This window comes from Pararge aegeria, chromosome 19 (assembly GCF_905163445.1).
Source record: "Pararge aegeria chromosome 19, ilParAegt1.1, whole genome shotgun sequence".
NCBI classification, from domain to species: Eukaryota; Metazoa; Arthropoda; class Insecta; order Lepidoptera; family Nymphalidae; genus Pararge; species Pararge aegeria.
Window position 1 is genome coordinate 6,825,699 of NC_053198.1, and position 15,739 is coordinate 6,841,437.

General features: G+C 37.7%; 1 protein-coding gene across 2 annotated transcripts in view; it reads right to left on the minus strand.

The window, feature by feature from the left end:
• The window catches only part of LOC120632325 (homeobox protein prospero), a 28,839-nt gene extending 14,051 nt beyond the window's left edge, over positions 1 to 14,788 (minus strand). Inside the window, exons 1-3 of one of the 2 annotated variants that reach the window (XM_039902169.1) lie at positions 13,075 to 14,788; positions 12,323 to 12,903; positions 11,114 to 11,268 (exon numbers count right to left, since the gene is read on the minus strand). In XM_039902169.1, the coding sequence (XP_039758103.1) occupies positions 11,114 to 11,268; positions 12,323 to 12,903; positions 13,075 to 14,788 (2,450 nt within the window). Of the gene's footprint in view, positions 1 to 11,113; positions 11,269 to 12,322 lie in introns of both variants that reach the window. The other variant, XM_039902168.1, reaches the window with a different exon arrangement.
• Between the last annotated feature and the right edge of the window lie 951 nt (positions 14,789 to 15,739).

Genomic DNA, 15,739 nt, shown 5'->3' on the forward strand with positions numbered 1-15,739 from the left:
ATACAAACTGGCGTTTTACTAATATCGTTTTAAGCAATATAATTTTATTATTTATTTACATATTTCTTTTGTAAATAACCTATGTAAAACTAATTAAAATCTAAAACTTCTTCGAAACCACCACAGCGAGGCACAGTTCCTAAGATTCCGGCAGCATTGCATCTTTGGATGGCCAAAATAATTCTTTGGCCAAGGTAACTGCCCGCTCTAGGATCACCGGTGGACTCTATAACCCTTTTTGGTAATTCTTTACAAAGAGCTCGTGCCTCCGGACCCACGGTCCCAAAGTCTATACTCCAAAAGGCACAAAGAAGAAACTGCCATCCGGGGTTTCATATAGGCCTGCTCGGCACTGGTAGCAGTTATGATTTATTTCAGAATTACAGTTCTTATCTTTGAATTAAGAACATACAGGGTCCTCATTCACATTTAATAAATCGTGTTTACTATACCATTGATGAATTTCTTAACGACAAGGCTGCTTGGAAGCAGGCTCCGCTCTGATCTCTCACAAGATAAAAAATGAATATATATATATATATATATATATATTTATTTACAAAAAATAAAAGATATTTATTTTCTATCTTAAAAAACTGTAAAATTATGTTGAAAAAGAGCAATCTGCTGAGTTTCTTGCCGGCTCCTCTCGATGGAATCTGCCTTCCAAACCGATGGTAGAGTCATTACAAACAGACTGACTTGACGTTTCAAAAGGGCTTTTAACTGCGCCTACTTGAAATAATGAAATTTTTAATTTTTTGAGCCATTATTGTATGCAGTGCATTGTTTCCAAAAACAGTGAAAACTCCCCGCGCACGTCTCACTTTACACCCGCGGAACGTGAATGTTTAAGGTGAACGCTTAGAACATAAGAGGTAAAATAATAACTGGCAACTGCTAAATATTTTGAAGTTACTAACCGTTTGTTCGAGAAACCAACCTAAAGTGGAGTGGTTTTTGAATGCTTCAATATTAGTCGTGAACACGTTTTCTGTAAGTTCTTAACTCGGTGGTTATCGTTTTAAAAATATCACAGGAATTTCAATTTTCATCTGCTATTTTTAAATAATACGTTTATAAATAAGCGGCTTAGCGTTAATTATTATCATTATACTTATTCTGACTTTTGTCTGCGTGTTTGGTTTTTCATATTTCTATAAATATCACAGTTGCAAAGGGAAACCAATAGACACAGTTCAACTTTTATTGTTATTCGTTTGTTTTAAATAATATTTGTAGGCATTTAAATATAACGTAAAAAATCGCGTTCTATCGTCCCACGTAATTAGCACAATTATTTATAGAGTTACGTTATGATCGGGAAAAATCCATTACAAGTTAGCCCTTCACTGCAATCTTAATCATGCAGTCTATGATAGTAGGCCTTTAGGGGTACGGCAGTAATATTAAACCTTATCGATTTTTAAGCGGAGTCCGAACGGAATGTCATTGTCGAACAGACCTGGCCAAAGAATATCAAATTTATAAGACCACAGAACTCACAACTGCCAGCTGCCCGGGAGGTCGACAAAACTTCTACCCGTAAGAAATCAGCCAGAGTGAATGTCGAAAGTAAAGAGGCGCGGTACACATGGGAAATTATCAAAGTGCCACATCGAAATAAGTTTCTGCCCACACCCTAAGACGTAATTAATTAAATACTAACCATACTATTCAACGATAACTACCTGTGTCCGCGGTTTTGCCCATGTATAAGCTTGTACTGTATCCTTATAAGTCGGACGAAGTCATTCTAGCATTTAGTGCTTTAGTTGGTATGTTTTTTAGACCTAAAGGAATTTTTGTATTTTTTTCAAGATTTTAAGCATAAAGTGGTAACCGGTTTTTGGTTAAGTTTTATCTTATTGGAAAAGAAGTTTTTTTTTTCGACTAAAACATAATCTATGGCCATGGGTATTCATCACGGCTATCCGTTGTTGTGAACGGAAGACACACCAAGAAACACATATTCACATGTTTTATATATATTATAGAAAGAGATGATTTAATAACAAAATGTAAAATACAGTAACAGTAAAATCGATTTAAGCATGTCACATTTCCATTGCTGACAAAAGAGGTTGATTATAGCTTTATCAGTTGCCAGCTATCTCCGTAAAAAGAAAATAAAAATCGCGTGACATCCGAGTTCCCGCCCGAAATCGTGTGTCCTGTCATTAGAAGCGTATTAAGTTTTTTAAGGTAGAGACTAATGAAAGAACGCCGCGCCCGCTCCTTCGAGACCACGGGAAGGCGTGCCCTGACCTCGCATGTTTGTACATATAACACAGACTTAACAACACATTTGACGTTATTAATTGTCATTATGTGGCATTAAAGAAGACGGCCTATGCCTTGGTTAGTACAACATACCAAAAAGTAGAGAAAAATAGAAGAAGAAAAGTGAGTAAAGTAGATTCAATTATTTAATTATGAAATTTTTCTATGATTTTTGACTTGAGACATTTATTTATTTATTTATTTGTACACAAATAAAAATACAGAAGAAGAAAACACAGACAGAAGCAGCCTTATCTTATCTATATAGTATAGAAAAGGCGGCCTTATCGCTTAGTAGCGATCTCTTCCAGGCAACCTTAGGATAATAAAAACAAACATTTCATAGTAAACGTCAAAAATTTCGGTGGGACTTTTAAATACCTTCTATCTTATTTTGTTTTTATAATTTAATTTCATAATAGGTATTGGATTCATACCGCGGAGTAGTTTTTGATGAGTAATAGATGAAGGCCCGGATTAATCCAGTAATAGGCGTATCGTGTGTAGGGTGGGGTAATTAAAAACCTAATGCCCCATCGAAGACAAGATAAGGCAGGCGGTCGGAAGAAAGCTCCACTTTTCTAATTACGCTTTCATTAGCTGATGGATGCCTTACTCATGCTTTCGTCGGTTATGTCATCTTCGCGTGTATACCACGCTCTATTGTTAGGTTGCCTTTCCACCAAGGAAGTGACGGAATGCGTAGCGAGGGATGTGTGTGAATTCCCCCTTAAAGGATCGCTTTTCTATAGGAGCGATAAAAATGAAGCGACCCTATTGGTGGTTTCAAATGCATCCAGAAGTTTAAATCTCTCATAGAAAAGCAGCATCAAGTTTTTTTTAAACATCCGCGCACTAAAAAAAAAATCTATTGTTTCCTAGATGTAAGACTTCGCACATTTTTGCACTCGAAATTTGAAAAGATACATCTATGCCAAAGCAAGCAGCAAGCAATGAACCCCCAAGCGTTCCGTACCGTATGAGATAAGGCAAAACATTTTTTGTTACTCAAAATAGCTGTGCATTTTCATATTTTAGTATAAAAAATAAAGTAGGCCACTAGATAACCGGCGCATCGAGTCCCTCACATCGCGCATTTCTTGATTACTACGATAAGTACCTCGCCTTGCGTGTTTTAATTATATTATTAACGACGTGGCCGGCGAAAGGCTAATATTTTATGATGGCCGGCGTATCGCAATGATATGTAAATATTCAGCCTCGCCCCTTACCTATTAGGAGCTTCATCGCGTGCGTGTACACCTTAACATTCGGAAGTGAAGACATGGTACGAAAAATTTAGTACTGACGCGTGACATTTTTCGGCCGGTCCCAAAAAGAGAGAAATGTTTATTCTCAGTTAACCTTTGCAAAAGTAATAGTCTTCTATTTCAAAGGTTAGCTGAAAATAATTACTAGTGGAGCGATAGTAGATGTATTGTTATTTTCTCAAAATACTACGGAATGATAGTAATTTGTTTAGTTGTGTGTATCTTTGTATTTAATTTGATCCCAGCGGTACTGTGATAAAAAATCTAGAATAAGTAATGATCGTAACTGAGATCCGCCCCCATCGCACTGCACCCTCGCACTCGTTGTAGGATGTCTCATTATACCTTATTTAAAAATAACTTGTTATGAATATTTTTTTTACGAATGGGTAACAAGATAACATGTTTTCTATTTATTTTAAATGTACTATTTTGCAGATTCTAGTTTTCTTAAGCTGTATAAAAAGATTGACAAGTCACAAGGTTTTCTTATATTTTTCTGGCATAAATCGTGTTTTGAAGTTCATCCCACAAATATACAGTGACACGATTCCAAAATGTAAGAAAAAACAAACTATGCTAGGAACACAAACTTTTATCCCATACCAGTTTTCGAGTTGCGCAACATTTAAAAAATAACTTTGTTTTGAGGCCATGTTTCATGCATTTATATACTCTTCAGGCGACTTCTCTTTCATAAGACGCGAGAGCTCAAGTGACGAGTAATTAGCAGCTTTTGAGAAGGAAAACTACTCATAAGCTTCCTCGAAAGGGTCGTATTAATTACTGGAGGTGCTCGTATGAGCGTGGCGCGATATAAATGGCCGGCCACTTGGCGCCCTAGCCTCGCCAGGCCTTATTAAAAATGTTAACACGTAAATTAGACTCCACGGTTGCACTGTATTAGCCAACCAATTAAATTTTAGAAGCTGCGCATACAATGTAAGACTTCACACGTCGTAACATTGCAACTCGTAACTAAAGGCATCTAAAGTCGTGTGCCCCGCTCTTAGATCCCGCAATATTACCTTTACACTTGGATAACATTTGGAGCGTTTCAATATTAAATTGCGCACTTAAATTTTTAATTACAAAAAAATTAAATATTGAACTAAATACGTACGAAGCGAGTTAGCGCGGTAAGTTAAAAAGGCATATCAAAATTGCGACGTAAGGTTGTTGGAACATTTCCGTTTCCGACCGTGAGAGTCCTTGCATACGAGAGATTTTATTCTCAGTTGAATTAATTAAAATATTTACTTTTGATACAAGTTATTCTAATTAGTGGTGAACTTATTACTTCGTGCTATTTATCGTATGGTTGAATAAGTTATGATGTATGCCGGTACATTGTGACTTAAATGGGAGGCCGGGGTCTGGAAAAATGTAATTAAATTGTATGATGGCTTCGCTTTAGAGGTTGGCTGTAGAGAGTAACGCTTTGGGACAAGTGTGAAAGGTTTACTCCCTCGCTCAGTCGCCAGGTCGCCGGTGTATGACGTGTTAAAAGGTATGAGCTCGGTCTAAGTGCAGCCCCTCATGTGACTAGTTGGATGTGTGTAAAGATTAATTGGAGTGTTGCCTATTCTAACAATTTACGCCTTCCCTGACGGGCCGGCCGCAGACCACTTCTGCGCAACTTAATTAAGCGAAATAACTTAAACGAGTCACCGTTGCTAATTAGAGCTATCGTCGTCGGCTAATTCTACGAGTGACTCTTTGTTTGCCTCTGGGTTTTCTTTGAGTAGCGCGCCAAAAGAATTTGTCTTTGCATCGACTTTGTGTGGCTTGTTTGTTTTGCTGAGTCTAAAGATTCTAGGACTAATTTCGAGTTCTTCGACGGCTTTAACGACAGTGTTTCTTGTGGGACTTGTTTATTGAGGGCAATCGAATTTAGTGAATTTGTTTTCGGATTTGTGCTTCAGCTTTGATGTTAAGTCTTTATTTTATACTTACTTGCAGTTTTACTAACGGGACAAGTTACTCGAGCAACTAAAATTGTTCGATTATGACCAAAACATAGACAATTTATTGCAATACCCATGTAGAAATTGTTGCTGGATATGTTCTCCATACAATTTTGGAAGGATACGAAACATTTATCTAAATGCAATGTGTTCACAATCTATTAAGTAAACGCTATCTATAGATGCATTTGGAATATACCTTTATGTAGAAGTGGCTAATATTTCATCATGCTAAATCATATTATTGACATTTAGTACGACAGAAAATAAGGGGCATTGAGAGCATATTTTAGCTTTATAACTCTATAGTGACTGAACTCTATAGTGACTGAACTCTATAGTGACTGTTACTGTGCAATAATTGCTCAAAACATTGATCGTGTAACTGCAGCTTTAGTGCAAACGGAAACTTTTCGACTTCGATTTACTAACTGAAGTTTATTTCATAAAAAATATTCATGAAATTTTATGATAGCACGTTGCAAACATGGTTAAAAGGAACAGAAAACCTGTGTGTTATGTTGGTACACGTGAATAAATGGCATGCAAAATATAAGCTGCACTACTGTTGTTCTGTCGACTTGTTTGCCACTCAAAAGGCTGGAGAAATCGGCTTAAGGTGTGCATGCGACAAAACGGCTAAGCGGCTGAAAGACAAGGAGCTCTCGACGTTAGGGCCCTTCTCATACGTACGTCAACAAGTGGCCAGTTGTGCCTTCTTTGCGCCTTCAATATCAATGTATGCCTTGAACACTTCCAACATTTTCCAAGATGGAATATTTTTTTAGGGATTTTCATATGTTTTAAACTATTTAACACCGTATTGTTGCCAACTTATGGATGCAACGTGGGAGGAGGTCCGAACTCCAAATCTTTTTCACCTATGAAAGAGGAAATCTGTGCTATTGATCATGCTAATGGCCTATATAGTTTATATACTATACCTTAACACTATTAAATAAATACCCTCATCTTCTCAATATAATTTGTGTCCCATTGCTATGCAAAGGTTAACGTAATAAAATAATGGCCAATCCAAAGACATGATGTTTTTATGTCAAGACAGCCGCCTTAAATCTAGAAGAAACGCGCATTATGAAACCATGACATAAAGTTCTGGTACTGAAGTCCATCAAATCTTACTTGAAATGCGAGAAAGATAATAAGTACCAGAGAAAATTGTGGAATGATTGAGGTCAATATTATTTTGTTATCGTATTATAACTATTTTAATCGTATATTTTTATGTTACTTCGTTAAAAGCGACATTAGTTCATTAAGCTAATCTTAAAACTTATAATTAAATTACCGATAAGCGCTATAAAAATTGTAACAAAATAACATTTCACTTTTAATATCACATCATATTGTGTTCTTTGATTATAATATACTGATTTATGTATTTATGTATCCCAATTAATAGTTACGTTATTTTAAAGGCCAATAAATAAGGCAGCAGTTTGGGAGTTGACTAAAATGCCTAAAATGTAAATCCATTTTAGACTAATCAGATATCACTTACGAAAATGTATTTCCAAGAAAAGATTGGCACATTTTAAGAGCTGTTTTATTAGTTAGGTTTTAGGGTTAGCTTTATGATTTGTGTACAAGCTATAACAGACAAAGAATAAACTGATTTAGCTTTGTCATAGTTTTGTTATTAGAGCTTAAATAGAGCTTAAAGGTGCCCGCCAAGGGACATCAAATGATTGAGAATATTTGAATGTCGATCTTGGTAGGTGTATGAGATCATCTATTGGATATATAGAATGATATGATATTGTCACGTGACGAATGGCAATCTTTTCCGTTGTAAAACGCAAACCATCAATTCGTCTTACGGACACCTTAGTTTGTAATTACCCACTGACCCCTCACCCTTTCAGTTTTCCTTTCAGATGGTTATCGCGAGGAAATGGCCGTTTTCCGTCCACAAAGCGTCCATTAAGGGACAATACAAATGGGGCTAGTTCTGTTTCGAAGAATGTTTTAACTTTTTTTGTGTAGTTTCGAAAATATCTTTATTTGGCTTTGACGTTTAGATTTACGTTTGGCCGGCTGATGTTTATTTTAATACACAATTTTAGTTCTTAGTAACTGGAACAAATGTGAAAAGTGCGATTTATTTTTACAACCCCTTGAATGTTACTATAAAGAAATAGATCACTAACGACTATATTGTAACAATGAAATTATTTTAATTTTATAATGTCAAAATTAAAATAATATAATAACCTTGAAAAAAATATTATTATTTTGTACTTTATGAAAGTATCGGACTCCGTAAGTTTAATGAGCTGTATTGGTTAACTAAATTTTTAAGATGCAAATTTTGAGGTAAAACTAATAACCTATTTACTCTATTGCGGTTGACTTGGTATATTTATCTTCCTGTACCAGGAAAATATTGTTCAGAACAATCAACCTACAAAACCCACAATGTAAGTGTGAACTAATCTTATCAAAGCTTTTACCAAGTTCTCATATCGGCAGATAAGAGTGGCTTGAGATACGAAAGCTGTAATATTGCCAATGTATATATTGAAGTGGTTGGTACACAGGGACACGTGCTTGTTTTTATTATCTACATATACAATTTAAAACGTATTTTTATAATTAATATTTAAATAACGAGTTTTTTTCGTGATTAAAGAATATATCTACCTAACAATAGCTGTATAATTAAGGAATTTAATTTATACCAAAATATAGGTTAAAAAAAAATTTATCTTTGTATTTAGGATTGTAAGTTAAGATATTACGAGTATATCGAAACTAGATATAATAAAACAATTGTTTTCTAAATAATACCTTTTGTACACATGTTCGATAGCTTTCTAATAAAAATTATTTAATTACTTGTAATGAAAAATTTTAATGATTGTTAATTTTTGGTGCATTAGTAAAAATGCACTAAATAAACGTATTATTGATTGAAATTTCGAATAAACCAACTTTTTTTAGTATCGAATATACATAGCATTAAATATTACCTAATAAAATGTATTTAAAACGTGTTTTTAGATTGTTGTTACTAAGAGAAGATTGATGATTTCCGATTAAGGTAAAGTCTCACGAAGCTAGCTATTATTTTTAACAATGCTTAGTTAAAAAATATATATAATATGTATTTGTATAATATACAATACATAAATTGGCTACGACGGCGACCAACGGCTAAGTCTAGCAATTCAAAGGGGCAATAGCGCCAGCATTTTGGGTACCATGCCCATAAGTGAACAGTTAGGCGGCTTACATTTATTGTAAATGTTAATTTTAGTTTGTAATTATTATTTCCTTAGAAAAATATTTTCGTTGGTTACATTAATATGTACAATGAAAAAAAAAAAACAATACATAATAATTATTGTTAGAGCTATTATCACCCGTATCAAGCGATTGATATCCTGTATCCCACTTAAGTGATAGCACAGGTTATATCGCAGAATAGGGAGATATACTAGAAGGGGAAGTGTACGTTATCATATAAGCACGGACTATACCAGGGTCTCTTATCATTGGTTTGATAACGTGAAAATTAGCCGAGTGTGGGCACCAAGAGTAAATCAATACTGTCGCTTACTTGCGACGATAATAATATAACTGGTATGAGTAACTATCACCAAGCCGCTGATTAAAATCGATCACTCGGTCCTACATATTTTTCGAAATATTTCGTTTTACAAATAAGCTTAAATAAAAGCATTCTATATCAGGAAGTTTTCTACTTTAAAAGTGGTGTATTTTATACAAGCTAGTTTTTGACTGCAATCTCATCTGGTTGTAAGTAATGATGTAGTCTAAAAGCCGATGAAGATGATGCAGTCTGGTAGCTAACTCGTTAGGGGTATGTAAGTTATAAGCTATACCCCTAATCGGGTTCTCAGCGACATCGTACCGGAACTTTAAAACAATCAATAGCTTGGTGGCATCTTTGTCGACAGGGTGGTATCTAGCTACGGCGCAAAACAAGACATAAAGGAGTAGATTAAATTCATAAATAATAGGTAAATTCTCTCATTGCCCCGGCCGGTACGAACCCGTGACCTCCCTAGTAAGACCACAGCGCTGCGCTATGGATAATGTCCTTTTATTTTTCATTTGTTCCTTTCAGGTATTATTAATTTTATTTGATTATCTATAGCACATTATAACAATCACTACTTTAGAGTGCGCGGAAGTCCCTAACTCATATTAAAGAAGCGTGGTGAATATAAGCTCTATGCCTCTCTCTTTCATTCGAGAGAGAACCTGAGCAATAAGACATTGATTGGCTTGATGATGAATTACTTATTCACCCAATTTATATTTAAAGTTACTTGCAAAATCTCAACTTCCTGAATTATTCGTAGAGAGAATTCTACAGTTCGTAGAAGCTCTACGCATCTGTTTAGTATTATAACGTATAATCAATCCGATATTCCATTTACGTAAATGCAAAATGCGAACCTAAGAATCAAGTATGAGACCAGAATTAGGTGAATAATTTATCCTCTTTGCGATAACTTCAGTCCTTTATCGCCTTCTAGTTACAAAATTAAAGGAAACAAGTTTGAAAACAGCTTACAAGTGTTTTGCAGTTACTATAATGCCTAGTTATTGCTTCATTCGTTATTCCGTTTTGCTGTTTTGCGTAATGCTTAGGTTCCGTTTTCTATAATAGTGTGTAGTTTCAAGACACTTGCAGCACTTATAAGGAAAAAAATTTGAAGTGTTAATGATATTTAATTTTAGTTACAATTTTATACGTGTTCTTCGATTTTTTCGTTCGAATAAAAAATTTAAAAATATTCTTACAAATGCTATTATAATTAAAAAATTAATTCATTATTCAAAGTTTTGTTTAAAAAATCAGTGCATGACAAACGTTTCTATCCAGCTACACTTGTTTGATGTCATCAATTAAACGGGGCGTAACCCTATCAAATTCGTTAATTAGGAAATAGTGAATTTAACAACCCCTCTATGGCATTGCGTGGGATAATCTAATATCAACAGTTTACTATTCTTAGTCAAATTCACGAGTCAAAACTATACGAGGCAATACTTAGAATCTTAAACATAATATTCGTTTTGCTCTATTAAAGAAAATGTATGTGATAAATATGAGAATTCATATAGAAACTGTCGCATAGTTAGATTTAAAAGCATAAATAAGATTACACTAACAAGATAATTTGAGGAGCTTAAGAAACGTTTACTCATACGATTGTCCTTAATAAAATCTTTACTGTTTTAATTGGATTGGCGGATAAGTAGATTATTTTTTTTATTTGTTTGTAGGTACTGCCGTATCATTAAATTTTAACTAGCGAACTCGTCATCCTTGCCATGGAACAAATATGTTTTTAAAATATAATTTCTGGAAATTTATTATTTATTTTGGTATACTATAAGTATTAGAAATCCTTGAAAAAAAACCTGAAAATTAGAAATACAATTCCTTATGACTCCAGCTATAAAATAAGAAACATAAAAGATCCATCAAAATTATCTGACTCCGACTGCACCGATTTTTGCAAAATTTGGCAATTTCTAACTGAAGACTGACGTAAAAAAAAAATTGATAGATTGAAAGAAACATAGACTTACCTAAAGTTTGAGAACCACTTGACGAGCTGCGCTGTGTTGTTTTTGTTGAACTTGATATCTGGGAAGTACATCTTGAGAACTGCGGAGCTCGGGTACCGTACCCAGAAGAACATCAGCTTAGCTTTGCGGAGATGCATCGGCGTCAGTGTTGCAGAGTACAGAGGAGTTAAAGGTCATATTGGTATTTTGAAAAGACACATTTAATAATAGATCACAAGCAAAATGTCATCATTAAATAGAACTAGTTCAAAAACACGAAAAAATTAAGAACTGTGTGAAGTGATAATAAATTACTAAAGCTGAAGCTTTATTGAAGTAAAAGTAAAAGAAAAAGAAATATTATTATAATTCTGTATTTGCAAAACGAGTCTTCCAGGGTTTAGTCCATAAAGTGAAAACTCTTGCTTGTCACTAATCCAAGGAATCGGGATTGAGAAAAAAGTTGCGTAAATCTGATTATATCCCGGTATTACGTACCTAGACTGATTGAAGCACCACAAGTTCTTAATCCATTTGCATCTAATCTTATAAAGTACCTTAGATAGCTATCTATATTGGCGTCGTTGGTTTTATTCTAATGCGGATCAGAAAATATATAGAGCAAATATAATTGAATGACGTAATTAATTTTGCATAAAAATCATAGCTTGTTGATAACTTGAGTATAAAAGCATTGTCTTTTGCTATGTAGCGGTCAAAGTGAACTTAATAATGCGATAACGAGTTATCGTATCTAGCTATAAGGCAACGTTTAATTAAGTTTACGGTTATTTCCTTCATGTATCTATAGAGTATCGCTAGACAAGTATAGTAAAGCGTAGAAACCGCAACACTTGTGGGGTTTCAAGAGTCGTATAATATCAAGTACTGGGTAGGAAGTAAGTAGGTGGGGCAGTCGTAAGGTTAAACATTACAGAAATAAGATATCTGTGGGCTGTTGTATGTACGGCTTGAGTTGTGAGAACTACTTGTATGATATAACGTAGGTATGAGTTTAGTACACGTGCATCTAATTAGTGTTTAAAAAGTACTTTCATTCGAAGTTAGCTACTCTATGCAAAGTTTACGTTGAACTCAAGGGAATTGAATTCCCTTGAAGCTCACATACATTTCGCATGTAGGTGATAAAGTAGCGTGGATTTAATTTGGATATTAAATATTTACTGTATCAGGATTTTTTTTGAAAAATATTCTATTTAAAAAGGATATAGTAGGCTGAACTCCATCGAAGGGCAGGTCGGTTGAGTTGCAGTCGGAGTGCGGGTCCTGCATGTCCATGTGGTGGGGGTGGTGCGGGCCCGCGGCGTGGTGTGGCACGTGTGGGTGGTGCGGCCGCAGGTAGTCCGGCGAGCCGTGGTGAGCCAGCAGCACTGGGTGCAACATCGCAGGTGCGTTTGGCAATGGCGGCGAGTCCCGTTCGGGAGCAGGCGGCGACCGCGCCAAGCCGCCACCGGCCCCGAAAAATGGCGAGTACGGCGAGAAAACTTGGCTCTCGTGTAACGAGGGGTTCGGTATCGCCACGCTTGTGGGCAGGTTCAATCCGCTCGGGAACGAACGTGGTGATGGCGATTCCGGAAACTTGCTTTCAGGGGAGTGTCCTACTCCCTCGCCCAAAATTCTGCTTACGGTACGTGGAGTGATCCGAGTGTCAGTCACCTTATGCCTTTTCTTTTTAGGCGTCATGACCAGGCTCAGGGGTTCACTGGGGTCGGGGTTCTGATCCCGGTCGAAATGTCCATTCATCGGGCCGAAGTGCGGTTGCAGTGGTTTTTGCGGCGCCTGGAACATGCCTGTGGGCGGCCGCATGTGAGCGCCGTGGCCGGGCCCGCCCGCCTCGTGGTGCAGCGGAAATGCCGCACCACCCGGCGCACGGGCACCATTCATGTGGTTCATAAACATCGGGTTATTTGTCATAAATGGGACGCCATTCGGCGCACCCGGGTGATGGACGGGTTGGTTACCTGACATTTGCCCGGAAGGTCGTTCGGGCACTTTTGGCGTCGTTGGCTGGTCAAGAAGTCGAGTTGCCCTCAGCAAATCCTTGTTGAATTGTTCGGCTGCAGCCGCTGCGGCTTCGGACTGCTTTCCCAATATACGACGCTGGTGAACGAACCGGGTGACAATTGAGTCAATCAGACTCGCCAGTGAAGCTGTGATCTCACTTTTAAGAACCTCGGCTAGTCCCTCTAGATCGGCTCCTGATACAGGGCCTACTGAACCAGAATTGCTCCTTAATGCATCTAAGCGTTCTGCTAATTCTGAAGACAGCGGAGGCTTAGGAGTTGGACCTAATTGTCTATGTTGAGGTGAATGCTGGTTAGATTGTAGCCTCTGCTGTTGATTGTTTTGTTGTTGTTCATTGGCTTCTTTCATCCTAGCTTCTTGTTCTAAAAATAGCTTTTGACTTACATTAAGGTACATGGCGGCAGCGTTATTTAAGTGTTGATGGGAGTGTGGTGGATGCATGTGTTCACCGGTTGGTAGATGGGGCATTAGAGGCAAGGTCCCGTTAAAACCAGGTGGAAGATGACTGTGGGCTGCAGAATGAGCTTGTTGAATTTTTGCAGTCATCATTTTGGTCATAACTTGTGATAATAAATTTGGCGCTACACTATTAGGTATCGAAGGTGGTACTTCTTTGACTGGCGAAGATGGCTCTGATTTAGGCACAGGTTCGTCATTTTGTTCTATTTCACTAGAGGCACCATCATTGTCTACCGTCTCCGAATCCTGACCCATTCTATTGCATAACTGCACATACTTTTCTTGCATTTCTGCAAGCTGCTCTTGCATAGTTCTTAATTGTGATTTTAAAGCATTTTTTTCTACTAACTTTTGTTGAATGGGCGGTCGCTCACCATCATCCTCTGATTCGTCTGAAATCGTTTGACCACTGCTGCCATGGCTAGTTCCATAACGCTCCGCTGCACCATCGTGTTGTTGTGGATGATACAGTTTCCGTTTCTTACAGCCGTTCACTTGTGGTTGTTGGGGAGCGGGACTAGCACGCATTGTCGACACTATATTTTCTACACGAGCACGTTTAACGTCCAGAGGTCGCGGCGAAGACCGTTGTGCGTCACTATCACGATCCTCAGGCTCCGATTTTGGAGCAAGAAGTGGTTCACTGGATGGAGGCGCAGGCGGCGGGGAGTTTCGGGAATCACCGGCACTGTCGAGATTCAACAGAGCCTCGTCGAGGTCGGGCCGGGAGTCACACGAAACAGGCCGCTCAGGCGACCTCTTTTCTTCTTTGGGTTCATCATTATTATTATTTGCGAGTACGTTGTTGTTGTCCGGGGATAATCTCATCAGCCCCTTTTTCTGGTTCTGAAGGATGTCGCGAAGCACGCGGTCGCGTAACATGTCGCCACCGGTGGCATCGTCGCTGGCATCCTCCTGCCTTGGCGCTCGGCCTAGTAATTCATTGAGCATCTCAGCCGGAGCGTAGCAGTGACTGAAGAGTCCGAAGTGCTGGCGGCCCTCGAAGATGGCGCCGTAAAGTCCGCCACTCATGTGTGCGGCGCGCGCGGGCGCGAGTCCGTTCGTCGCGAGAGTCGAATAAGAATTGCGCGGCTCACCGGCGTCCACGCGCTGTCTGACGCGTTTCTGTTTCTTCAGTAGTTTATCCGAGTAGGGCGCGTGTGAGTCGGCCTCCTCCTCCGATGACATCATAGGCGAGGCGGGCCCCAATTGGCCGGACGGGCGGCGGGCAGGGCCCCACCGCGCTACTCGAGGCGCATCGCCCGGTCTGGAACAGAGAGGGGATCGATCAGCACACCTGCTCGTGCGACGCGGCGTGCGGCGTGCATCTAGCGCCCAGCGCCTTGCACGTCGCACGACGAGCATTACCTCGCTTCTTTATGGCATGCACTTATGACTAACACGCGATGTTATATTACCTACAGCAACTTTCCAAAAGGGAGCAATATAGGTTTATATTTATTACATTGATATTACGTAAAATCGACGACGATTATAAAATAAATTAATATTATTTTCTAATAAGTTCAATCTTTAGTAATTTCACTAATTAATATTATAAAATTACCTATGGAATAGGAGAGATACTCGAATATGGATGTATTTTCGTGCTTGGTACAATTGAGATGGTTATCAAGAAATCGATAAGTAATTGATAGGTACGCCTCGCGTACGCGATACTTGCAGGTAGCGTTACGTAGGCACCCAGTATAAATGTACTCGCATTTTGTGTAATGTAATGTAATGTAAAGTAAAAACCTTGGTAATATTATAAAGAAGTAGTTATTTCTTAAAGAACTTTAAAGAACTTTTAATATAATGGGCAAGAAAAATGATTCAACCAAAAACATCGTTTAGGTATTCAGGCATTCGATTACCTACAAGTCATTAACTGTAAAAAAAAAACTAGTTAAATTAAAGTGTCGCAATCACTCTTCTTTCTAATCCTGCCCTGTCTGTATGTAAACAATAAACATACAATGTATTTATTATAATGTAATGTAACCGTAAGTATGTCAGAATAGAATAGGTATTTTGAAAGGCAGTTACGGCAACAGCATGTGAAAATATGTGCTGCAAACATAACAAAAGGCCGAGCGTATGTATCAACCGCATTAATTTCTTTTGGAGCGTGACTCCGTA